The following is a 26,934-nucleotide window of genomic DNA, read 5'->3' on the forward strand; positions in this document are numbered from 1 at the left end:
AGGAAAGTGAATTCCAGGAATTCACTTTCCTGCAATCAAACACAGCCTAATTGAATCAGGGCTCTGACTCTTCTTTGTTTTGAATGCTTGGAGGGGAATGAGAAAGTATACAGGCGTCTATAAATCCATAGTGGAGGGGGGATAGCTACCGCCGCCTTCGATCCCGAGTTGACCAAAATCCGGTGACGTCCCGAAAGCGTTTTTTTAGTAGAGAGGGCAAAAAAATAAATGCGGTGAGCGTGGATCGAACACGCGACCTTCAGATCTTCAGTCTGACGCTCTCCCAACTGAGCTATCCCCGCTACTTGTATGCATCCTTTTAAAAATATGTTATCTATATGTACTGTCTTGTTTTCTTTCACAAACTCGATAATACAGCCAACTTTCCGAGGGAAAATACTGTTAGGGTGGTGCATAAACATGACAGATATCTTCAGCTCATATGCATTCAAGAATTGTTAGACATTTTTCCTAGCATGAAAGGAGTTATGGACATTGAACTCCCGTGTTCCAACTCCATATTTTCAGCTTTTGTGGGTGTAAAGAGGTGGACTTGGAACTCTCCAATCCCATTCAACAACCATAAGGGCTTTTCCAAGGTGAATGTGGTCAGGCAGACGATTCCAAACTTACTCTTACAGCACAAGAAATTATTTCTGATCGTATCTGTTGTATCATGGATTTCTAACTCAAGTTCATTGCCTACCGAGCATTTCACTTTCACGGCCATGCTTAAGACAACATAAGAATTATCAAATTGAGCCTCTTTCAATAGGTCCATTTAGGTCACAAATATCTTTCTTTTTTTGTTTCAGCACAGAAAAATGTTAAATCTCGAAGTAGAGCAGCTTAGTTCAGCAAACTACAACTGAACTGCCCATCTGCTAGAACAAGCTTCTCTGCTTTGATAACTACGTCTAGAGGGAGGGGACTGAAACTCCGAGAAGGGCCGTAGAAATGAGGGAAGCTGTTGGTACCATCCACGACTTCATATATCAATCCATCCCCGAGCTGCAACAAACATGCACATTAATTAGATTACCTATATTTCAGCGTAGAACTGAAATCATGAGACTTTAGCACTGTCAAGGATTAACATTGCAACTATGTAATCTGAATTTCGGTATTATTGCTATGCGACTTCATAATCGATTCAACCAAAGGAAACTATACATATAACCAACTGATTCATGTACTCCAAAATAGGACCTGAAAACATAGTATTGCTGGCCATTCAATCCTTATTCCTTTCGAATCGTGGCCTGAGGTCTGAACTTCTAAGACCCCCCCACTCCTAATTCAACACATTCCTGTTTTGACTGCTTGTCCTTCCATTAGCACCCAAGTCTCAGTAACTTGAACCTTCTGAGACTTCATTGGTGAGTTTGGAAGTAACCCTCAGGAAGCAATACCTAACATACACTATTCCATGAATTCTGAAAATAAAAGTGCAGTCCAATATCTGATTAGTATTTCTTTTTTTTCTGCCCAGCTGATTTTTTCAATTATAACCAAACCAGCAAAACAAAAGGAAAAAAACTTGGGATAACCTCATCTAAACCTTTTATCACGGGGAAACTTAAATCCAAAATTGAAATATAAACCACTTACCATATTGTTGATTGAGTTCAACGGCCAAATAGAGTACAGTACAGCTTAAAAACTTCAAAATGGGTTAGAAGTGTTAGACATGGAGCAGACTGGGCAGAGAAGCTATAACCTTTTTATCAGAATTTATCCTTAGATGCTAGCATTCATAAAGTACTTCTACACTTCCAAGTCACAATTGTTCATCATCCCCTAACATGAAATTCAGTTTGCTATAAGAATTTATCCTTCCTATTAATAGCTTGATTATACCTCTGCCGAATCAATGAAAGACTAATAAACATAAAATGATAAAGTGCAAACCTTTTTAGCATCGATTTGAAGCAGATACAAATCCACCTTAGTATTCAGGAAAAAGTTTTGCAATGTTGACATCACCTGCATATATATATTTATAAAGACCGTCCCATAAATAGTTGAGTATCCGTAAATCATCCCTCACTAAAAAATGGATAGATATCAGAAAATAGAAATTGCCATCTTGGGAAGCAAGCCGCAGTTTGGATACTGAATACTAACAAAACCACCAAATATCCCATTTCATCGACTGAGTATTTTTGATCAACTAATCCCGCATTAAAATAAATCATAAGATTTTCCATAACCTCTACCAGTTCTTGGAAAAGCACATAAATGAGTAATTAAGAGCCTGATTTCTGTTTTTGTTTCCCGATTCTTGCCAAGATCAATGCTATGATGAAAATATGAATATGGAGAGGTTACAAAATTATTTTTAGACAAGTAATCGAAGCACAAGAGCAATATCTATAGAGAGAAGGGACGGGAGTGGAGGATAGACCTGGTCGAGCTTGCTGAGATGGATGAAGCCCGAAGATTTGTCAAGTTGTCCACCAAAACAAGATCCATTTCTCTGCAACTCCTCCCACTCTTTGTCTGTGCTTATCCTATACACATGCTCTTCTTCTTCACCTTCCCTTCCACTCCTAATTCCCTCCTTTGCAGCCATTTTTCTAACTCACCTTTCAACAATCACCACCGCCAAACTGCTTATAAGTCAATGGAAATGGGAAGTGAGAGGATGTTAAAGTATGAATGAAAAAATATGTGAAGAAAACTAGAATTAAAATTAATAAATAATAAAATTAAACTAAGAAGAGGCAGGGAAGTTACTGTTACGCTACTGTTCATGCATATACGAGCATATTCACCCAACTTATTTCTCTTTATTCAGATTTCTCTCTCTCTCGCCGCTTAGCCCCTCATTCTCTATCTTCCAAGATAAAAGTAGTTTACAAGGACCTTTAACACTCCTAGGGGTTTTGACACGGGTTAAAGGCGTGGAAGGATTCATATGTCTCACCTTTGTTGTTGCATCCTTAACTAACTAATTTCACATCTTTAACATCCTCAAAATAAATATTTTTCCGCACCCTAATTCAGACTTTACAATTTAGGAATGGTGTAATTATATATAATTTTCTTTGTATCTATATTATATACTTAATGTATTTTCTCAAATTTTTTGTTATTATTTTATCTTGTTATGAACAAAGGGATTTGTATAAGTATTAAATTGAAATTAATTAAATTTTGTTATTTTAGATGGAGAATACAAGATTTTATATTCCAAAACTCAATGTTATCCATCAAACGATCCTCTAATGAATAATGTTGTTCCTTCTTCAACAAATAATTTGTAGAACTTTATTTAAAGTTTGGCATCACTTTGATACAATAGAGGGTTCTAATCCATCATCGAGAAAAGTTGTATATAAACATTGTAAACAAGATTGTTCATATGCCTCAAAGACTCTTGGTACTAGTAATTTGTGAACACAGTTAAATAAATTATGTAAACAGTTTCTTAGTAGGTTTAAGTTTGATGATAAAATACAAAAGATCTTGGCTCAAACTTTTAAGGGGGTTAAAGATAAAACTGGGGATACTCTTCGGGTTATTAATTTTAGTCAAAAAGCTTATAGAAAAACATGTGGTAGGATTATTATTTATGATGAGTTTTCTTTTAGGATTGAAAAAGATTTAAGATTTAAACAGTTTTGTTGAGCTATACAACATAGATTTTATGTCACGTGGTAAGATGATTATTTGTGATGAGTTTCCTTTTAGGATTGAAAAAGGTTCGGGATTAAAACAGTTTTGTCGAGCCTTGCAATATAGATTTTAAGTCACGTAGTAAGATGATTATTTGTGATGAGTTTTCTTTTAGGATTTAAACAGTTTAGTCGAGCCATGCAACATAAATTTTATGTCCCTTCTCAAATCACTATCACAAGGGATTGTCTAAACCTTTATGCTAAAGAGAAGAAAAGGTTAAATAAAGCTATAAAAAAACAAGTATGTGTGTCTTATAAGTGACACTTAGACTTCTATCCAAAATATCAATTACATGTGTGTCATAGTGATTAATACTTAAAAGTGTATTTTTATCAAGGTTTTACATCATCATTTTGCATTTGAACTATCAATAACTCCTTAGCTAGAGCATGTTTTATAATAACATATCTAATAATATAAGATACCTTTAATTTATGGTAAATATTTATCTTAAATACAGGCCTATCACATAAATCAAGGGATTGATTAATAAGTTTAAGTACTGAAATTGAGAAGATAAAGATAGGGCTGAGCTTAGAAAAGAGATGTTGGTTCAATCTAAACTGGAACACCATTCGGTTATTGGATCATAATTGGAGCTGTAGAACTTGGATTTATGTCTATTCTATATATATGGAAAGCCAAGACATATGATTAAAACTTTTATGGGAGTCTAAGATTCAAAAAGGTCATTTTCAAGTTCAAATTGTAGCAATAACAGAGAAGTCTGAATTTGTCCTGCAACCTAGATAATGTTTCAGCCCATAACTTGAGTTCTAGAAGTCCAAATGCACCAATTCTTTTTTTTGTTGAAAAGCTAAGAAAATTTCCTAGAACTTTCATGGATAATCTGTTCAAATTCTGATGTTAGCAATGATGTTTTGTTCAGACAAGAAAATAAGAATTGTCACCAAGTCAAGATGTAGCCACCCACTTAACAATTAATCATCAAATCAATATTTTCAAATTTTGGCCTATAAAAAGAGACATTTGTTATGCATTTAGGCATCTTGATTGTTTAGATCAAGATCTTTCTCTTGCTCTCTTTCTTTTTATTTTGTAATGTTCAGGTTTTATTCCATGTTATGTTTTTCTTAATTTCTTGTTTATGCTTTTCATTTCCTTTACTATACCTATATAATTATGTTCTTATCTTATTTATCTATGCTTCTCTTCTTCATTATGTTTAGCTAAGTTTATTATGTTAAGGTGAAAATGTTTCACTAATGGTGTTAGAATATGTATAATATAAACTCAACATGGACTTCAATGTTTATATCCAAGAAAGTTTGTTATTAACATATCTTATCTTTTTATCGTACTAATTCTTAATACCTTGCTTGTTAAATGGTTAATCTAGATCTGTGTTGTATAACACTTGATACAACAAATGCTTTGAACTTTTATAGTCAACCATATGGTATAACCTACACCTGTACTATGAAAAGGAACTTGATTTGTTGTGAATATAAGTTAGCATCATGAATTCCTAACAATATTTAAAAGTTTGGTATTACTTAAATAAGATAATTAATATGATCATGTTAATAATTTATAAGAAGCTATTAATAACAAATTATTCGATCGGAACCTCCTTTGTGTGTGGTTTTCAATTGAATAATAAAAAGAGTTTATATTATACTTATTTGAAATACCATTAGTAGATCTTTTAACTTTGACAATTATTTTTATCATTGTTTAATCTCCACATTAATTTTACATCACAAAGTCTTGTTTAACTTACCATCACCACCATCATCATCATTGTTGTTGTTGTTATTTATAATTTATATAGTTAACCTCCTTGTGGTTTGACCTCAGTCTTGCTAGGTTATTTATTACTTCGACACTCCTGCACTTGGGATAAGACATCAATCTTTTGATCGTGTCACATAACTTATTAGGAAGATAGTGATTGAAACTTACATAAAAATGTTTTAAACTCTTATCAAGTTCTCAAAGTCCTCTTTTATCATTGTTTAATTTTCACATTAATCTTATATCTCAAAGTCCTCTTTAACTCATCATCATCACCATTATCATCATCATCATCATTGTTGTAGTTATTATTATTTATAATTTATATAGTTAACCTTTTTGTGATTTGACCCCGGTCTTGCCGGGTTATTTATTACTTCGACACTTTTGCACTTGAAATAAGATATCAATTTTTTGGTTGTGTCACATAGCTCATTAGAAAGATAATGATTGAAACTTGCATAAAAATATTTTAAACTCTTATCAAGTTCCAAATCAGAAGGTTGAGACCATTGAATAGTTTTTGTTTTAGTAAATATAACTACTGAATAATTTAAAAATTAAATAATATTTAATTATAAACTGATTTTATAATAATTACTATCTATTCTAAAAGGATCAAACAAATGATTTTTAAAATCCTAACCAATAACTTTTGTTATGCACCAAATTTTGTCAACACTCTATATATAATTAATATTATGCACCAAAATAGAAAAAAAAATAAAAATTTATAATTAAATAATAAAATAAAAAATGTATAGATTAAATAGATAAATTAAAATAAACTACTCAGTGAAAGAATAATAAAATATTAGAAATCTTAAAGGGCTTATTCTTCGTATCGTGTTACCAAATATCAAGGAAAAGAAAAATGAACAGTAGTGGTTTTCTTCATTTTTATGTATTTATTTATTTATTCATGGACTGTTTGGACTATGGCAATGTTGGGTGAAATAAGATCCTTGAGCCCAATAAGACTGAGGCCCATCGCAACTCTTATTTTCACTCAAAGCCTTCCTTATTCCTTCCTCGTGTCATTTCGATCAGGAAAGTGGCGTTAATCTCGAGGCTCGCTCGCTCTGGTGTCGCAGCATCTCCGTTCTCCGTTCTCCGGTCTAGAATATAAAGCATAAGGAGCTAACTTGTAGCTTCATCTCTTCAAAATTCGACGAAAACCAAATAACAATGGCCTCGGCAGCAGTGAAACCAGGCTCCCTCACTTCTCTTCAATTTCACTCTTCTCTCAACAAACAACTCCCTCTTTTTGATTCCCTTTTGAAACCTCTCAAGTTGAAGAATTCTCGATTCTCTCAGTTTAACTTGACCCTAAACACCTCACGAAATGCGTCCATTATTCCTACAGTTAGAGCCCAAAGCTCCTCTGTTCCTGGTATGCGTTAATTTAGTTTTTTCTCCACATTTGAATTTAGAGATGGCATGAACATTAACGATTTGTATGTTTGGATTGTTTAGAGTATATTCCAGATGCAAAATTCTACAAGGTAGAAGCAATTTTGAGGTAATCTTCTTCTTCGGCAGCATATAAGATATTACTGTTTATTGATTCCTTTTGGTTTCTCTAATTCCGTTGAATCTGGGATGAATGAAATAGGCCCTGGCGAGTCTCGCAAGTTTCCTCGGTAAGACTAGACGGGCCCTACCCAATGCATTTTACTATGATTTCTTCTCATTGCTTCGTTTACTTGTATTTCCATATTGATATCCATCCACTACTTCTAAAAGTTCGCTGCCTTTACTTGACTTGATGCATCTAATATTGAATCCAGTTATGTCATAATAATATGTCGAATGAATAGCTAGCTCATTGCTGTTTGTTATTCATGCCGCTTAGCGTTCTTGTTTGGATACTGCAGGCCTAAATTTGATGATGAACCCACCCTATTAGTAGGATAAATTTGAATCTTACTCGAGTGTTGTTTTAGTCTTTCTAGATAGAGAAGGATTCCAGGAATTTCAAGCTTGGCACTCTACTTTTAGAGCTTGTGTCATTCTAGGGATAATTAAACCATTTTTGTATTGAGTTCTAGCTACCACAGTTGTGGAATTGGGTGATCGAGAGAGCACTATTAGAAGAAAATATAAGTTTGGAACTTTGTACAATGTTCATTGGATCTTGTTACTAACTGAAAGTTTCTAATTTGGACTTTATCTTTCTTGTATGCAGAGAAACTGAGATGCTTTTAAGTTACATGAATTGATGATTTTGTACAAGCTCATAATTGCAAAAAACAGGGTGCAAGTTTTATTTGACCATACGGATTTCTGAGTTCATTATTGCTGCAGCATTTTGGGTCATATTTGACCCTTTTCTCTTGTGCTCCACAATTGAACTTCTTAAGAATCTTTGCTACGCAACTTAGTTGATTACAGTTGGTTCTAATTTCTATGATTTTTTTTGAAAAATGAAGGCTCTGTTGAAAATTGGTATTCGTGGTGTTACTGTTTCCGATGTTCGAGGCTTTGGGGCTCAAGGTGGTTCAAAGGAGAGGCATGGTGGTAAGCTTTTTACTTGAACCACTGAAAGTTTCTCTTCTTTTTGTACCTCTAGATGTTCCATAATGAGATGACTTGATTATAGTTGCCTATTATAGAATCATCTCACTTTCTGTTTCGTCTCCTTTCGCCCTTGTTTTCTTGTTCTATCCAATGTTGGCCCTTTTGATGAGTACTGTCTGTTAATCACTTCTATATGAGTGAGAGCAGTCAAAGTATTTATAAACCATACCTCTTGCTTTAACACCGTAGGCTCAGAGTTTTCCGAAGACAAGTTTGTTGCTAAAGTTAAGTTGGAGATTGTAGTGAAGAAAGACCAGGTATTCATGATACCACTAGCCTAAGTACTATTTCAAATATGATATGTGCACTTAGAATTGATTATTGTTCTTCTTGTTATAATAGAATTGTTGTTCACATTGCTGCATGTAAATTAAAGAATTTCACAGATGTCCATTTACCGAGTAATTGTCCATTTTGTCTTTTACATTATGCTGTTTTAGGTTGAAGCTGTTATAGAAAAGGTCAAAGATGAGGCATGGACTGGAGAGATTGGAGATGGCAAGATTTTCTGTAAGATTCCGAAATTAATCTTTATGATAGCAGATTCCATGATCCTTTGATTTCCATTATACTTGATCTTAAAGCTTTTATCTGTGTATATTATTACATATGAAGGAACTAAAATTTATCTGAACTTGGTTTGATTTGCTTTCTATTTTACTCTGCTTTAGTAGTTTTTGTGCTGTGTTTCTTTTTCGCATTTTCTTGTTGCTCTTTTTCTTGGCCTCATTCATTTATATGGTTCTTGGGAATATGGAGAACAGATTTAGTTAGTGAAAGTTTCTAGCAAGTGTGCTAACTGCTAGCATATTGCAGCTTTAGATAGCTGTCAGGTATTTGAGAATCATAATTTTCTAATATAAATGGAAAGTGCTCCCTTTCTTTGGAGTCTTTCATGGCTTCATTCTGTGTGTTTCTTACAACTTAGAAATACATTGTCGAAGACCATTGTGGTTGTGATGCAGTTTATAATACCCTTTGAGTATGCTTATCTTGTGTAGGCTGTATAAAACTACAGCTATTGGAAGGACAAATTTTTATAGGCAAATAGAGAAATAAGAGAGTGTGAACAAATGAATAAAGGTTATTTTCTTCTGACGGTATTACACTTGATAGCTCCCAGAGTAAATCTGTATTTCATATGTGGTTAGAGCTGTGTTAACATGAAATCCCTAAGCTGCAATTTTTTCTTTCTGAGTAATTTTGATTTCACAAGCTACAACAGTCTGGACTCGGATGGTAGGTTTTAACATGCGCCTTGTATTTATTTTCTACCCTCACACTTTCTTTCCATGTGACTTCTTACTCGGTTACTTGTATGGACCCTTTAAAGGATTAAAATGTAAAAAGAGTTAATTGGAGCACTAGCAATTGGATAGTATCAAAAAAAATTGGGTTGATTTTGGCAAGCTCTCTTGTCAGAAACCATTGTTCATAGCTGCATCTAAACCACACCTTGTGAACTATCATAGAGCCACGCTACATGCATATCTCTTTTGCAGTCACACTCACCTTGGAGTTTAATAAAACTGAAACTGCAATGTGCAAGTCCTGGATGCAACCTTGCAATGCAAAACCAAGCTTGCTAACCATTTCTTGGGATGAATCTAAACGATTGTGAATGTGCCTTTCTCCATTATAATTTAAATTAATTATACCTATGACTGTGACAAGTAGAGAAAGGTAACTTGATCTCTGAATTAGTAGATGGCTTAGATATATTACCAGCATTTCTAATGAGGTTTTGTTATTTTGCAGTGGTACCTGTTGCAGATGTAATAAGAATTCGCACTGGTAAGCCATTGTTTTCTTCCAACACTGATGCCTTTTTGTCTATACCATCCTGATGGATCAAGGCATGCATCTTCTTCATTATCCAAACCTTTCATTATCCAAACCTTCCTGTTCAGGGATTATGATGATATATGACAGCACTCTTTCCTTCCATGCACCATTTTCAGGTGAACGCGGAGAGAAGGCTGAAAGGATGACAGGAGGGTTGTCCGACATGACATTTTCTGCATGACTGGTTTAAAATCAACATGCGCAGGTCAAGATTTGCATCTAACGCTTTCTTAGTAGCTAGGATAGTCAGGCATCCATCCATCCTCATCACCCCTTGTCCTAGTCCTTACTAGAAAATTTGATTCCTCCTTTTTATAGCTGTCTATCTTGAATTAAACGACTAGAAATAAAAGGAATGTCTACGCGCGTTTGTTGCAAGGAAGTAATAACAAGAAGGATTGGGTCGCCCCACAGAGTACATGCTGTGGGGTTTGTACTGAGCTATGATATTAGTGTTGAACTGTATCTTATTCGCCGGTGGACACTTCCCTCATTGTCTCATCTTGTACAGCATGCTCTTATTCCTTTTACCTGGGCATTGATGGTGCTACAGGTGGATCATGTGCTTTGTTAGGGATTCGATAACCTGAGTTGAAAAATGGTTCCAATTGAGAGCGGCGTGATCTGTAGAGACTCATTATTGCCTCATTCTATATACGGGAATCCTGAATTGTTGAACCCTAAGTGATCCCATGCAAGTTTAGATTTGATTATTTGGCTCCCTACTGCTATTTTTATCAAGCCCCTGTTCGGCATTGCTTCAGGGTTAAGCAAAATTTGATTTTTTTGGTTGAAAATTAATTTTTTTTTTTATGTTTTGTTGTACTATATTAAAAATGAGTTTTCAAAATTAAAAAAATATATTATTTTGATGTATTTCTAGGCAATAAATAATTCACCGTGTTTTCTAAATTTTTGTAAAAAAATTATTTTTTATTTTATTTAAAATTAACATTTTTTGATGTTTTTAAATTGTTTTAATGTGTTGTTATTAAAAATGATTTTAAAAAAATAAAAAATATATTATTTTGATATATTTATAAGAAAAGTATTTTTAAAAACAACCATAATTATATTCTTTAAATTAGCTGATAATAAGGGAATTAAGCTTTTGTTCAGCATTGTGTTAGGTTTTGATAAAAATTAAAAAAATTTTAATGTTTTGATATGTTATATTAAAAATAAATTTCAAAAAATAAAAATGTTATTTTATTATATAAAAAAACAATTTTTTTTTTAAAAAAATAATCAATGTAATATTTTCAAGCATCCTCCGGTTTTTAAACAAATGGAGATGCCGAGGGGATTAGGAGTAGCACGCTCCTAATATAAGGTCTTGCAACAATATTTTGATTGGTTCAGGATGTGTCTAGTGAAATTTCAAGTTTTTCTTTCATGCATAAATATATTTATTGACTTTTAAAATTGTATAAAATTTACAAGTCAACTTGTGATTGCGTGGAATGCCATTCAAATATATAAAAAAAATTTGAAAATTGCTAACTTAATATTTTATTTGAACTTTTGAAAGAAAAAAAGTGTATCAACAGATTGATCACTGATTCGGCCGAAAAGATAATAGTAAAAAAACATTTGCATTCTTCATGCCTGAGGTCTGACAGGAGACTGAGCTTGAATTAAATAAGAGCCTGATAACAATGACGCGAGGCAAAGAGTTTCCAAGTGCCAGGATCAGAAAGGCCCGATCCCGAAATGGGAAACACACCTCCTATTTCCAAACAGGGTGCAATCTCAAACTAACGCAGGCCACAGCGTCGTGTAAACGGCGTCACAAGGGGAACCACCCATTAATAGGCAACCACATGGTCACAGTTATTGACGGCGTATTGGACAGTTAAAAAAAGAAAAAAAAAAGGAAAATGATCCCGTTAAAGTGCTATAAATACACACCATCAATGTCTTGGAGCGTGAAAATATTTTCCCTGAAAGACAGCTCCTCCTCCTACTCTTCAATTTAATTCCTCTTCATTCTCTCTTCTGAGGTAGATCCCTCTCTCCCTCTCTCGGCTCCTTGACAGGCAAGTGTTTAACAATTCCGAAATTCCGTACTTTAGATCCTGATCTTGTGTTCGATCACTCTCTTAATCGAATTGTTGAATGTTTGTCTGTTGGATTCCACGTCCTGATCTAAGATTTAGAGCACGATTTGGTTTCGGAATGGCTTGATCTTGATTATGATGTGTTGTTGCCTTGTGGATCTTCATATTATGCTTTTGTTTTTGCATGATTTGAATCATGTGATGATACCTTAGATTCGGAGATCACTAGATGCAACACATCCTGTTTGGTACCTGATCCGTTGGAAATGCATGTCTAAGCTGTCGTTTTAATGTGTTTTGAATTGAATATCTGAGTCTTGTAGGTTCATCGTGATTTTTTTGTCTTTCTCATGTGTTGTTGATATGGCTCATTTATCAATTAGGTTTCTGATTTGTGATTGGTTTTTGAAATGTGAAATGTTTTAAATGAAGCTGATTGAGATCTAGTTTTTGATAATGGTGTGGAATTGCATTTGATTTAGGCTGGGAGATTTATATTTAGTGATTTGATTTTTTGATATCGGCAGACGTGAGAAAATGGGGCTGTCTTTCACCAAGTTGTTTAGCCGACTGTTTGCTAAGAAGGAAATGCGTATTCTGATGGTGGGTCTTGATGCTGCTGGTAAGACCACCATTCTCTACAAGCTCAAGCTCGGTGAGATTGTCACCACCATTCCTACCATTGGTAAGGCTCACTTTATTATGGAGTCAAGATGTTAATTACCTTGATTTGAAATTATTTTTTATCCTCCGTATGTTCTCTGTTGGGCTTAGATCTGATCTGATGATGATGATGTTTGATCAGGATTTAATGTGGAGACTGTGGAGTACAAAAACATTAGCTTTACTGTCTGGGATGTCGGGGGTCAGGACAAGGTATGTGTCTTTTGAGTACTGATTTGGCTTTTAATCTTTTGCATGAAGGCTGTTATCATTTTGGGGTGTAGTAGTGATAGCATCCTTTTCTCCTTCATTAAATGGTTTAGAATGGATTGGGCTGATCATAAGGAAATCCATTAATCGTGTTAGCATCCAAGAACTCAAGCCTCTATGGTAAGAAAGCCATCATGTTATTGAACCTACGTAATTGAAAATGAGTGCTTATGGACGGTCTAGTGCTGATCTGATTTTCCTTCACCAGCACTTAAAATAATCATAAGCTAAACATGTTATGCCATGGTTATACTTTGCTACTTCCTTTGATTATCAAGGGAAAGGCTTTCTTTGGTGCCTTCCATTTTGAGACATTCACTAGTGCAAGTGTTTTTCAATTATACTGCTTTATCACTTGACAACATCATTTGCTGTATTGTGTATAGCACTGTTTGCATAAATCTTTCTTTTTTTGGCTATTGGAACAACCAAATGCATTACTCTGGTCTCTGCCAAATAATCCTAGTGATGCTAGCTGTCGCATTCTTGTGTTATACCTTTTCCTGCTGAAATATTTATTGTTATGGTCAAATCTTAAATGGATAGATCTGTGCTTCTTTTATATCTCCTGTCTCCAAGTGCCATTGCAGCATAGCCACTGCAATAATAACGTGCTCTTGATCTGGATCATTTACAATCAGTCTAAAGATTTTAATATTCTAATCCCTTAATTTGTTTATCAACTGATGCCCTATTATCTTGCTTCCCCAGATCCGCCCCTTGTGGAGACATTACTTCCAGAACACACAAGGACTTATCTTTGTGGTTGATAGCAATGACAGAGATCGTGTGGTTGAAGCTAGGGATGAGCTACACAGGATGTTGAATGAGGTACCAGACTGCTCCACATTTTATAATGATTAGCAAAATGTGGAAGCTGCAGATATAGATGCTGTAATTTGACTTGTCACCTCTGCATGATTGTGTGATAACAATAGCTTCTGTTGCATTTGCAGGATGAGTTGAGGGATGCTGTGCTTCTAGTTTTTGCAAACAAACAGGATCTTCCGAATGCAATGAATGCCGCTGAGATTACTGATAAGCTTGGCCTTCACTCCCTTCGTCAGCGCCACTGGTAAGCTAACTTGTTACCGTCAGATGCCCTCCTTTTTCCAGCAATCCACCATCCTTTTGGTAACTGACTGTCTAAATCATTCATTGCAGGTACATCCAGAGCACATGCGCCACTTCTGGTGAGGGGCTGTATGAGGGATTGGACTGGCTCTCAAACAACATTGCAAACAAGGTATAATCATGTGGTATCCCTCCACTTTTTCTTATTCATATGTGATCATTCATGATTTGGTGAACTTAATGTGTTCATCTGACTGCAGGCTTAGATGATATAACTCCAAGTTCGCAATCGCAGTGAGTGCAGGAATACTCGGTCTATATTTGTTTTGTATTCTGGATTTTCCTCCGACTCATTTTGTCGTCTTTACCTGTCTCTAAACATGTTTGTGGTTGCTTTTGCAAACTGCCATTTGTTTCCTGTAGCTTCAGAATATTCCGTAAATTTTCGTTTTCTTCGTGATTTTTATTTAAATAGTAAAGCCCAGTGCTCCTAAAGACGAACCATCCTTGACGTGGAGTCAGGGGTACCATAGTGCCTGCCTACCAGGCTTTAGTGCGTAAACAATCTCCTCTGAATTGAACAAAACTATGCATTTATTATATGTGGTCATGTCCCTCGGACATCTCACCGTAGGAGGTGGTCCAACGCTCGCTGTTACACAACCTAGAACGTGGGAGAAGCTTATGTAGGGGCACACGTTGCCACTGCAAGACTTTTATCTCCTAGTAGTCCCAAAATTGGGAGGTCGTTGACCACTTTACCCTTACAATGGCACATGCACAAAAGTTTAATGCTCTATAAATAGCCTCTAAGGTAAGACCATAATCTTATTCTTGTTTAATCCTAAATATTGTTAAACAACTAACTACACGCTATTACAACCTTACAAGGCTTTAATCACCAACGTCAAATGTCTTGGACAGTGGAGGGCTTCCAAACCCACAGGAGAGGAGATTTGTTTTACGGGTCATGCAATTATCCAAGCTCACTCTCCAGGAATCTATTTGTTTTTGCGGTTGTGATTGCTTTTGTCCCAATCATACTTAAAAAAGGCTAATACAAAAACTGGTATGAGATTCATTAAAAACCATGATTAGATCACTACTTTTGCAAAAGCAACAAATACTTGCTTTTGATGCTTCTAGGAGATGGAGAGTAAATCAATTATTAGTTTTATTAAAATTATAAAAATAACCCTTAAAAAGTGTATGAATATACTGGGATATAAAATGGCAAACTCCTAATTACTAAGATTATACATCCTAGTTATTGTTTTTAGTCAAGTAAACCAACCTCTTTAGTTACTTATCGCTATCTTATCAATTAAATTTACCAACCAAACATGCATTCATAAGCATATACAACCTACTCTCCATTAAACAAACTTACATGATATCTTCTTGTTGTCTTGTCTTGTTCATTAAAATATATTCAACATCTTTGTACGAAGTTGTCCTATTTTGCAAGTCAACATTAAAAATGTTTATATATGATATATTTACAAATGCATTTACTTGTGTAATGTTCCATATACAAAACTAACATATCAAAGATATAACAACATTACTTAAGTCACACTTCAAACTAGGATTCTAAAAACATTTCGGTTAGTAGCCTATCACCCGAGTCCTTTTTTATTCTTACTTTGATAATTTGAAAATAACATTTTATCTACTAATGATTATAACTTAGTAAAGGATTAGATTAACAAGAATAAAAATCTTCGCAAGTACACAATATTTAATCCCAATATCTTATTGATACAATATTTTCACGAGCGTAACATGCATGGCAGCTCAATGCTCATATCTCATATCCATATACTACATCAATGGTAGCATTGTAGCATGTAAGTGGCCATAATTTCATGTAAAGCAAGTTTTTATATTTTCATATATAATGTGCTATTATATCAACACAATATTTGAGCTAAAACACATCTTTTTTACTTTAATAAAACAAAGCATGATTCAATCTTTCACAAACATACCATTAACTAGTAATTATCATGTGAAATCTTCATTCAAGACTTAGGTTAGGATTCATATATAAATTCTGAAAACCCAACAAGCATTTTTTAAAAATTCTCCTTATAAAAATATCTAGAACAATAAAATTTATGCATACTTATTAGTTTTATCACTCACTTAAGTTTTAGCCATTTTTCATTTTTCTATTTGTTTCTTTTCTTTTCTAACCTCACAATCTATCTTTGGTTTCTTTTCTAACAATTCTATTGAATTTAAGCTCTAATACTCCATAATTTATTCTTGGAATATGGTTAGCTAGTGTTAGTTTGTAGGATGGTATTTAGCTCTTTCTTAGGCTCAAGAAAATGAAAAAAAAAATGTATAGTTACTATTTCCTTTGTCTCGACACCTCACAAACATGAAAATGCCAAAACTTGTCATATTTCACCAATGATTTTCATGCTTAACCTACTTATCATTGTCTTACTTCACCTACTTAAGTTGGTAATAGCATCTCGAACCTTCTTTTCTTGAGTTCTTTAGCTTTTGTCCCCTAATTTTTCCTAATCTTTAAGGTAATAGTCAATCAATTATAGTAAATGCAAGTTTTAGAGTGTTATTACATAAAAAAATTTCTTTCGAATAACTTTTCCATTATTTTTTAAATTATTTTTATTCAACCACATATATAACCATAAAATTTGTAAATTCAACCTTTTCCTTACAAACACCTTGCTTTACATCACAACCATAAAACCCAACACAATTATCGAACACACGCTTTAGGTAATACAAAGGTAAAAATAGTGGACAGCTTGAAGAAATGCTGAGAATGGGCCTTAACCCAAGGTTTTGAACTTGCAAGAACAAACCCAAGCCCATTTTTAATCTCTCTCTCTCTCTCTCTCTCTCAAGTACACCCCATAAATTAACTTCTTGAACAAACCGGTACCTCACCGACCAGTCAGAATAGCATAACTTGAGTGGAGCTTCTTGGGATGGAAGTAGGAGACAGAATCAGAATAACCCAGTTGACAAAAATGGAAACTTTGGTGGTCATTATGATCACAATAGCGGAGAATTTCAACAGGAATATCGTGGGTTTGGGGAGCAGGATGGTCAAAATGGGGTTTATGGAGTAAATGGGGATGTGCAATTGATTCAGAACCAGTCTAGGTTTGATTCACAAGGTCTTATGGAGTCGCAAAGAAGCCTGAATAGCAATTACACTCAAAATGCCGAGAAATTCCACCATGGACTCAATGATCATTACACTGGCGATGGTGGACAAGATCAACAGAACCAATATTTTGGACAATACCATCAGAGTTTCAATGGTGGAACAATAGCAGCCAAATTGTAAAACTTTTCAGAGCGGTATCAGGGCTTCTCAAGTAAATTATGTCATACTCGAAGCGGATTCAGATTCCATGGACTCTCTCTCAGACTCGGAGGATTCCACAGGCTTCCACAAATTTGGTGCTATCATTGTAGAGATTAAAGACTTGCTTTCAAGATCTCGGGAGATAAGTATCCAACATACTCTAAGGGAAGGTAACTTTTGTGCAGATTACTTACCTAAACTGACTTCTAAGAGAGAGGAGCATTTTCAGATTGGGGAGATCCCGTCTTATGGGATGGGGCATTTGCTCCAGCCTGATATGATGGGTATATCCCGTTTTAGATTTAGTTCCTTTTTTTTTATTTCTTAGAAAGTTCCGTATCTTTTTTTAAAAAAAAATTATGACAAAGAACGATTCATTTTATTTTACTACATATGACGTTTGCTTTTAATTAAAATTAAAAAAAAAAACTAATTATGAAATAAAAAGAGTACACTCCCATAATAATCAATATATCATATATTAATTGCTAATATGAAAGACAATATGATGATTTAAACCTCGAAAGAACTGTCTTGGCATCTGATCACATCCTGATAAACCTACAACTTAATGCGGAAGAATCTTGTCAACAATTATCAAAGTAAGCTCTGATAGTTTAATAACGTTGTGGTTATCAACTGTGATGGGTGACACACTAATGGGATCTCTTTTATAAATATTTTCACAATCTATAACCTTGTTGGTTCCATCTCTAACCCGATCGATCACATCCCAATAAGCCCTGGCGTCTGATGAAGACGAAGCTCCACGAAACTGCCCTAGCGCATCCTTGTAATCAGTCTGGCAAACTCCAAGTCGTTGCTTGCCAACTGGGTCACTGGTCTGACCATGAATGCTAGCAATGGTATCCGACGTCGTTTGTAATTGATCGATGGTCAATAAAATAGATAACATGGCTAAACCATCCATGGTGGCTGCGGCAACCCGTGGGTCGACGGCTAGAGTCCTATTGCAGAAGTCGGGGTCCTGGGACTCCTCGCATATGCTCTGAACTAACGCTGCATCGGCTTTCGTTTCAAACCTGATTGCTGCAGCGCGGGAAGGGCAGCATGCACAAATGATCGCCAAGGGGAGGATGAAAGAAATAAAGCAAAACGGAGAAGCCATCTTCTTTGCTTGCTTTGAAAAGTGAACGTCAATCCAAGAATTAACTGTTCTGTGATGCGTGTGAGAGAGAGTCTGTGCTTGTACAAATATATAGACGACTGAATTTAATGTAAGCAAATATATGGAATTATTTGGGGGGATATTTCTCCCTAATATAAATCAAGGAAATCGCATCGCATTTTATCAGATTCAGGCATTTATAATGATTTTGCCATATTTAGAATCGTTGGAATCTGCTGTATTCTCTTTCTCAGGCTACCTCCAATGTATATATTCTGAGATTTTGAGTGTCTGAAAGGAAGGAAAGGAACCAATCGATAATCGCTACTTCGTTAGCATTATTGCAAAATCTTTTTAATTTCTTTCCTTTTAATTGTAAATCTTATTTGAATTTCTTTCTTTCCTTTGGAAGATCTCATATATATTCTGTACAATTAATCAGAATTTATGATTTTGTCACGTTAATATTTTGTATTTTTATTTATTTATTCTACTCTGGCCTCCAAGGAGTCGGTCTCGGTCTTTTAATAAAGTTCCTTGGAGAGTCCAATAGCATTAAAAATCCATTTTTTTTTCCTCTCTTCAAAAAAGAGGTTTGAATTCATCGTTTTTTTTTTTTTTTTTTTTTAAGGATCAGAGTGACAAACTTTTGAGTTTTGAAGGACTGGTATTATACAATGATAAATATTCATTCTAAAAAAAGACAAATTCTACAACAAAATCTTCAACACCCTAAACATTACTCCTCCTATTGTTTTTGTTTAAGCTTTTATGGTTGAAATTATAGTAAAATAGAATCCAATTATACACAAAACTTAATCATAAAAATTATTATTATTTTTTTAACATTTTTGATAATTCTTATACCCAAAACTCAACTTCCACTTTTAAAATTAACACCCACTAGAACAATAGCTAAGATTAACAGAACAATAGCTACATTCATCATGGTTTTTTTCTACACTAATCTTTAGTTCGTATGAGTTGCAAAGCTCATCAAATCAAACATCAAAACATATAAAGACTTCCTTCTTTGAAAGAGAATATTAGTTACCATTAATGGATGAAAGGTGTTGCTGTGAAAGGGGGGAAAACTAATGTCACTTTTCAATGCTTTTAATTGGTTGTTGATTTGTAAAGCTAGAAATATTAAATAATCTTTCCTTGTACACATGTTTTTGAGAGCTACGAACATTGAAAATTAACTCAATTTATATCTCAATCATAGTTTTTAATTTATTTTTATAAATCTAAATACTCCTAATTTATCTTTAACTACAAGATAATTTCTTATGCAGTTGGGAAAATAAATAATTTTCAAAAAAACAAAACAAGCAAAAAGCTTGATTTTGATATAATTCAACCAATTCTTGATCATATCACGATCTTGTCATCTTACGAATTTTCACCAAAACTTGATTTTGACCCTTATTTCCATCATGTTTCTTATAATTTTGTTTTTCTTAAAAAAAATAAAAAATTTAAAGATTTATGAGAAAATGTGTTTTCAACACAATTCAACCATTTCTTAGTTATTTCATGATTTTTGACCTTTTAATAAGTTTTCAACAAAAATATGTTTTGACCCTCATTTCAATCATCTTTCTTATCATTTTGTTTTAAAACAAAAATTGCAAAAATATGAAGATTTCTAGGAAAATGCATTTTCAATGCAATTTAGCCAATACTCAGCTATTTCATGATTTTGGACCTTTCGATGAGTTTTTATCAAAACTCAATTTTGAACCTTGTTATGATCACCTTTATTAGAATTTTTGAAAAATAAAAAATTTCAAAAATAAAAATAATTACAAGAAATACCTTTTCAACACAATTCAACTATTTCACTATTTTAAACATTTTATAGAACACTAAAAATTCAAGACAAATAAACACACAATGTCTTTTTGTCTTATACCAATAAATGAGAAAATATGGTTAATTTTGACCTCTCCTTGTGATCTTTTCTTGAAAAAATTAAGGGAAAAAATAGATCACATTAACCTCCATGTTCAAGCTTGCATAAATGGCTAAAAAACACAACCTCCATGTTCAAGCTTGCATAAATAGCCAAAAAACACAACCTCTTATCCTTCATTTCAGCTGCAAATGACACTCTTTCAGGCCATATTTCATGATGCAAAACTAATACATTAGGCAACTATAAAACACACCCTTTATGCCTCATTTATTGCTGTAAAAAGCGCCAAAATACCTTATCTTTGTCTTGTGTAGCTATTGCCAAGAATCAACACCTTTGCTTCCAAACTTTAGTACTTCACTACCCAGTTTCTTTCTTTTATTTTTGCTGTGAAAATGAAGCCAAATAAGCTCCCATATGTCATCTTGCACCAACTACACAATAACAAAAATAAAAAAAATAAAAAAATCAACATCTTTAGAGTAGGTATAACTTTACAAACATAAGATTAAAAAAAAAAAGCAACTCAATTTAGATAGTACAAAGAGATGGATAACTGAGATTAATTAGATGAAATGGAGGGCCATGATTTAGTAGAGAAGAGCTTTTTTGGGAATATAAAAAGACATAAAATAGACAATAAAAAGGAGACCATAAAAAAAAAAGAAAAAGGCTATGTAACAAAAAAGAAAAAGATATACACATAAAAAGACATAAAATAGACAATAAAAGGGAGACCATAAAAAAAAAAAAAGATATACACAATAAGCAGTAGTTTGGAACATTGTTTGGTTTTTGAGTTATAACTAGAAATAAATAGTTTAGTTTTAGGTGTCATTTAGCTTTGTAGAACTATAAGATTTAGGCCTATAATGTTTATTAATATTTTAAATTCTATTTGTGCCATTTTAAAGTTCAAAACATAGCCAAAACAAAGAAGTCAAAATCTATCCAAAAGTTTAGTACATCTCTGTCCCTATTTCATTTTCAACCTTATTTATAGTTATAGAACTCAAAACAAAGCAATTAGATGATTTATAAACATTATGACACTTAAGATTTTTTATAAAGGCCAACTCCAAACTAAATCCATTAAAAGTTGCATTAGAAACAATAGCATTTAACAACAACAGCAGCAGCAACTCTCATCCATCTGAGTTTTGTTCTTTATTTATTGAAATAAATAGCCTTTTTTCATGCCTTTTCCAGTTGTATGTGAAGTGAACTTTGTGGTTCAAATAATATAAGCTAAGTTTGCAAATCATGAAGAAAAATGAGTTTTATTTTTCCTATCTTAAAGTATGATTCATGAGTGTTGGATTTGTGGTTTTAAGAGGGTTTAATTGTGCTTTAAATCTTTATTTTGTTAGATAAGAAAGACCTAGTTTGATCATGCATGATAGGATGTTTATTTTTATCTTTTCTTTATGTTTATAAAGACTACAACAAGCAAGTTAGAAAAAAAATCTTGTTTTATTTTTGTCTTTTTTTGTCTCTATGTTAATCTTATACTTTTATATAACTTTAATGTATTGATTTTTCATGCATATTAGGACTTTAAAATAAGTAAATGAGTTTTTTCTTCAAGTTGGCGACCTTTTTAGAATTTTTTCGTATATGGCCTAATAAAAAATTCTTCTTTTTCAAGGGACCATTGTTGATTATTTTTTGTAAATGACCTAATCAAAGAGTCTCTTATTTTAAGGGATGAGCATCAAATTTTTTGAATGACTTAATTGACGAGTCTCTTATTTTTAGGGATGGACTCCATTTTTTTAAGAGTAACCTAATCAACGAATCCTCTTTTATTAGAAACATATGTTAAATTTTTCGAATGGCCTAATAGAAAACTCTTCTATTTTTAGATATGAACATCAAATTTTTCTTAAATGGTCTAATCAACGAGTCTTCTATTTTTTAGGATCACCATTGAATTCTTCACAAATCATTAGAAATAAATGAAATAAACTACGAATAAGCTTAGAAAATAATCTAGATAATTAATGGATTTCATAGAATAAATTTAGAAGATAATATATAGCTAAAGTAACCCTTTGTTTGAAAGAATGCAATAAATGTGATGTCTAGCTTCCCTTAAGCATAACCGAACCCTTATTGGAATATCTTGAACAAATGCATAATTTAGAATTTTTAGTTTCATTTAATTAATAGGTCACAATTCCATTGTTTTCCATTTTCCCTTTATTTTTAGAGGACTCAATGTTGTGTCAAGTGCAACTATATGATGACTTCATTAAGGACTAGATTAAGCCTATACACATATGCTTTCTTTTTGATACATTTATTGCCATTTTTTGTTCATCATTTATTTTATTTATGTTATTTATTATTGTATTAATTTTAATTTATGCATTGAATGTTCATGCATGCCATTTTTCAAGTTTTCACACACATCAACACAAACCAATAAAAAGCTCTAGATTCAAGATCATCCCTTTTAGAATTAGATATGGAGATTTACGTAGGGAGTGTGAATTATATACACTAATGATCATATGTACTTTTTCTAAGATAAAAACGTACCCTATACACAAAATTATGAAGCTACTCTTATACCCATGTTGCAAAAAGTTTAGAGGCCAGTGTACCTCACTAAAAAATCAACACATATAGGAACCTTAAAAAAATCTTAGGGGTAGTAAAGCCGAGAGCTAAAGCCCTTTATGAGCTAAATCATATTTATTAGGGTTAATCTTATAACATGACATTTTATACATATCTATTTATATGGTGATTTTATTATATCTCCACTGATCCTTATAGAAAGTATAAGATGGTGACACCTTATGATTGAGGATATAAAGACTAGGTTAGAGCAAGGCCAATATAATGAGGGAAATTGTTTGCTGATATGGTTTGAATTTAGGTTACTGGAGTAGATAAGGTTTGAAAACATACCATTTTTTTCCGTCAATTGTCGGAGTGTTGGGAAATGATATCCTCATAACTAGACAACTATTTAGGAGAATTAGTTAGCCAGGAAGATGAATTTGACATAATCAAGCAAACTTTGATAGATGAGAGATGCTAGAAAAAAAATAATATTAAGCTTTTAAAACCATACACTATCATATATAAGCTGAAGATGCCAAAAATTATGCCATAAAATTGAAAGGTATAGCCTAACTTATATCAAAGGGTTAGTCAGCTTAAAAAAAAAAGAGTAGGGTAGAAATGTTTTAAAAAAATAATTTTTAGAAAAGCTTGTACTATATTAGACAAACTTTATAATATGTTATTTTGTATTAATAAAAAGACATTTTGTTACACATTTTAGACATCTAATTGCTTTTTTAATGTCTAATGCTAGTTTATGTTGGAGTTAACTTCTATCACAAACAAAATATTTTCCCTTACATTGATCAAAGTTTCTATAGGTTTTGAGCCCTTAATGAAAACTTTCCATGAAAATCTAATTTATTTCATACTTGTAGTCCCAAATAACAAGCATACATAATCAATTCATCCATTTTCTTATTTATTTATTTATTTGCATGCTACTTTATAGTTTTAGTATATGGAGAAATTAGGTTGTCCTACCAAGATCCAATTTCCCTTGAATGTACACCACACAAAATATATAAAACAAAATGTAACATGAAGAAAGAGCTTTATTTATGATGAAACACCATAAAGAAATTGGCAGCCTAAAAGGAGAAGTCATAAAATTAAAAGCATACTTGAGGGACCACTATAAACAATCTCACTAAGGAAAAAAAACATATGAAAGAAATCAAATACATACAAAGACACAACCCCTTCCAAGCATGCAACCTTCACCTCAAGTACAAACATGACCTTTTAGTTTCACCCCATATAACTAGGAGGAAAATGGTGCCCCTCTGAAGTAATAATATTCTATGTGTTTTCCATATATACAGCAAATGTCTCGGTTTAGGTACCTTAAACAATTAACTTGACAAATAAAAAACCATAAAAGCCAATGATTTAGACCATGAAAGATGTGAGGGAGGAGATTTAGGAACAATAGGAGTCTTATAATAAGAATTTCAATTCAAAGTAAGAAGTGTTGAGGAAAAAAAAAAAGATTACAATCTAATTTAGCTACTCTAAAATAAACCCCCCCACTATAATATAATAGGAGACAAATGACCTATTAGCCTAGTTACAACAATAGCAACAATGTAATTTTTAAGAGTTACAAGAAAGTTTCAAAGTATTGTCAGATACCAAGGAAGAGCAAAAAAAAATAAAAATGATAGAGATAGCTAGAACAATATGAGAGGCTTAGAAAAAAAATTATGAAGAGCAAGTAGTTAAAGGTTACTTTTGAGTTAATAATGGTGGAGTGGTTGCAAGATTTTTATTAAGTAGAGGAGATTCTCCAGTACAAATTTAGCAACAAAAGATTTCTAGAGGTGGCTTTTATACATACTTCTTTCATTAATAAGTACTTTTCCTATTAGCGTTTAGAGTTCATTAATGATTTGGCGATAAACCTCCTTTTCATACAGAAAAATATTATATGTACCCAAATTTATCTCCTAGGGGTTTTGACCTAACTTAAGATAACCAATGTGGACATAAAAAGTTAGCATTTATGACCATAAAAAATAAATTGCATCGGTATTCATTCCATATGATATTTGTCATTGAAGAAGAAATCTAAGAATTCTTATAAGCAATCCTAGACTATCCCTTTTTACATGTTTTAGGATTGTGTTACATCTTTTAAAGAAGTATATTTTTTATATATTTTATTGTTATATGAAAAACAAGAGATGTTTTTTATGAAACTTACTTTTAATATTTTATTTGCATTTATGATTAGACAAGTATAATGGTAGATTTCTATAAAAATTTGATCAGATTCCAAAATATATCATCATATACTAGGAAAAAATCCCACCTTATGAAATTTAAAATGCCCTTTTTCACTCCTAATAAATATAAAAAGGCAAAACCTCACTCTTACCTTTATATAAGTTATAAAATATTCATTCTATTTTCTATAAACCTTAGAAAAGGAAAATCTCTCTTGGAATAATAAAGTTGTATCCAAAATAGAATTAAATGATTTGAAGATATAAATGGTGATAAATACAAGTTATTACCCTACTTGTCTTACTTCTTCTTTAAGGTTAACCTTTGGTTTTTCTAATTAACAAAACTTGTCAACATAAGTAAGTTTGGATTTGAGATGAACAAAGACCATTTTTGGTAATCCTTTTATAAATATAAAATTATCCCTTGTTGTCCCTATTTGAGCCCAAAATTATTTTCCTTAAATAAGAACCTAGACTAGGATCACCCCTCATACTAGGGATAGATTTTGAAATTCTTTAAGTAAATAAAATGTCAAGAGAGAAAAAAGTGTTGTAAAATAAAGGAAAATAAATAAATAAATAAAAAGCTTTCTAAAATGCCCTATTTGAAAACCAAATATCAAATGATAAGGCAAAAAGCTTGGAGAAGTGACATCATAATGAGGTTAATCTCTAGAAAGATAAAATCCACACGACAAGCCTAAAAATATTTGTATGAAATAAGTGATCATATGTCTTTCTTTCTTTAAAGACCATTTGAGCCATGCATATCCATTATTTTGTATACATGAGCCTCAAACTATATTACTTTTTTTAAAAAAGCCATTTCTAATATATAAAAAAACGTGTTTGTGTTGAAAGATACTAGCCTATGTAAAGAGAAGACAAATATTTTTCAAGCTAAAATACATTAATCACGACTTGTTTATGCACTACATTCTTTATGATATTAAATCATATGATAAATAGAAAAGTTTAATATAACATGAAGCAAGATGCTCTCTTTTCAAAAGCTAAAAATCTACTTTTATAATCCAATCTTTTCTTTCTAAAATAGCCTCTATTTATCAAGAAATTCATTTGAGTTATTCATAGCTAAGTTTTGAGATAAACAATTCTTCCTCACAAAGCCCAACCAACACTCATTCCATCAAAAACATCCAAAACTGTATCATGACATTGAGTGACATGTTTAGCAATATCAATCAAAGATGTATAATATTTATAAAAATACTTTCAAATAAACATCTCAATACTTCATTTCAATAATTAGAATTTAATGAATATAATCCTTATAATTTACAAAATAAAAAAAAATGAATTTGAAACAAAAGAAATGGCCATTGACTGAATTTGAAAAGTTATTAGCAAGGATGATGTTGATGTGTGTACGCGTCATTCTGGCCACGTGAAATATAAGAAATCAAATCAATTTAGAAGAAATTTTATGATAATGATGATGCATATTTGTGGCATTTATATCTAAAAGATTTTGATTGATGATGATGAATATGCTCCTCATTAGCTAAGGGCAAGGTTATTTGAAAACAAATATGTGATGATGATGTGAGTGTGCCTCATATTGGACACAATAAAGATAAGTATTCAAATAAGTTTGAGGGAATTATTGTTTGAAAGAACCTGTGATAACATAGATGCATGTCTATTTATATTGATTAATAATTAAAATAGTTGAGTGCAATTTTGTTTAAAGATGATATTCATGATGACTAATGCAAAGATGAACACAATTAGATTAGTTGGGAGACAATTTAGCTTAAAAGAAT

At 32.6% G+C, this 26,934-nt stretch overlaps 4 protein-coding genes and 1 non-coding gene across 6 annotated transcripts; 2 read left to right on the forward strand and 3 right to left on the reverse strand.

The window, feature by feature from the left end:
• Nucleotides 1-229: 229 nt before the first annotated feature.
• Nucleotides 230-302, reverse strand: TRNAF-GAA (transfer RNA phenylalanine (anticodon GAA)). The gene has a single exon. It is a non-coding gene; the product is annotated as a tRNA-Phe (tRNA).
• A 447-nt stretch (nt 303-749) lies between these two features.
• Nucleotides 750-2,902, reverse strand: LOC118046918 (uncharacterized). Its single transcript, XM_035056016.2, has 4 exons — nt 2,740-2,902; nt 2,408-2,612; nt 1,912-1,986; nt 750-1,011 (listed from the first exon to the last, which is right to left on the reverse strand). The coding sequence occupies exons 2-4, from the start codon at nt 2,573-2,575 to the stop codon at nt 850-852; spliced, it is 405 nt and encodes a 134-aa protein (XP_034911907.1). The 5' UTR covers nt 2,576-2,612; nt 2,740-2,902; the 3' UTR covers nt 750-849.
• A 3,567-nt stretch (nt 2,903-6,469) lies between these two features.
• On the forward strand, nt 6,470-10,356 carry LOC118046913 (nitrogen regulatory protein P-II homolog). The gene is made up of 8 exons (XM_035056008.2): nt 6,470-6,835; nt 6,919-6,964; nt 7,058-7,085; nt 7,875-7,962; nt 8,212-8,279; nt 8,463-8,532; nt 9,781-9,816; nt 9,984-10,356. The coding sequence occupies exons 1-8, from the start codon at nt 6,631-6,633 to the stop codon at nt 10,046-10,048; spliced, it is 606 nt and encodes a 201-aa protein (XP_034911899.1). The 5' UTR covers nt 6,470-6,630; the 3' UTR covers nt 10,049-10,356.
• A 1,394-nt stretch (nt 10,357-11,750) lies between these two features.
• Nucleotides 11,751-14,400, forward strand: LOC118046915 (ADP-ribosylation factor). 2 transcript variants are annotated; one of them, XM_035056010.2, is made up of 7 exons: nt 11,751-11,906; nt 12,455-12,612; nt 12,733-12,803; nt 13,572-13,691; nt 13,817-13,935; nt 14,025-14,106; nt 14,195-14,400. In XM_035056010.2, the coding sequence occupies exons 2-7, from the start codon at nt 12,465-12,467 to the stop codon at nt 14,198-14,200; spliced, it is 546 nt and encodes a 181-aa protein (XP_034911901.1). In that variant the 5' UTR covers nt 11,751-11,906; nt 12,455-12,464; the 3' UTR covers nt 14,201-14,400. The 2 variants fall into 2 exon arrangements, with proteins under 2 accessions (XP_034911901.1, XP_034911902.1); XM_035056011.2 differs by having other exon boundaries at nt 11,757-11,870.
• A 3,457-nt stretch (nt 14,401-17,857) lies between these two features.
• Nucleotides 17,858-18,418, reverse strand: LOC118046923 (pectinesterase inhibitor 5). Its single transcript, XM_035056021.2, has one exon. It carries the CDS (start codon nt 18,416-18,418, stop codon nt 17,858-17,860), a length of 561 nt encoding a protein of 186 aa, XP_034911912.1.
• Nucleotides 18,419-26,934: the final 8,516 nt, after the last annotated feature.

This window comes from Populus alba, chromosome 2 (assembly GCF_005239225.2).
Source record: "Populus alba chromosome 2, ASM523922v2, whole genome shotgun sequence".
Taxonomy (NCBI): domain Eukaryota; kingdom Viridiplantae; phylum Streptophyta; class Magnoliopsida; order Malpighiales; family Salicaceae; genus Populus; species Populus alba.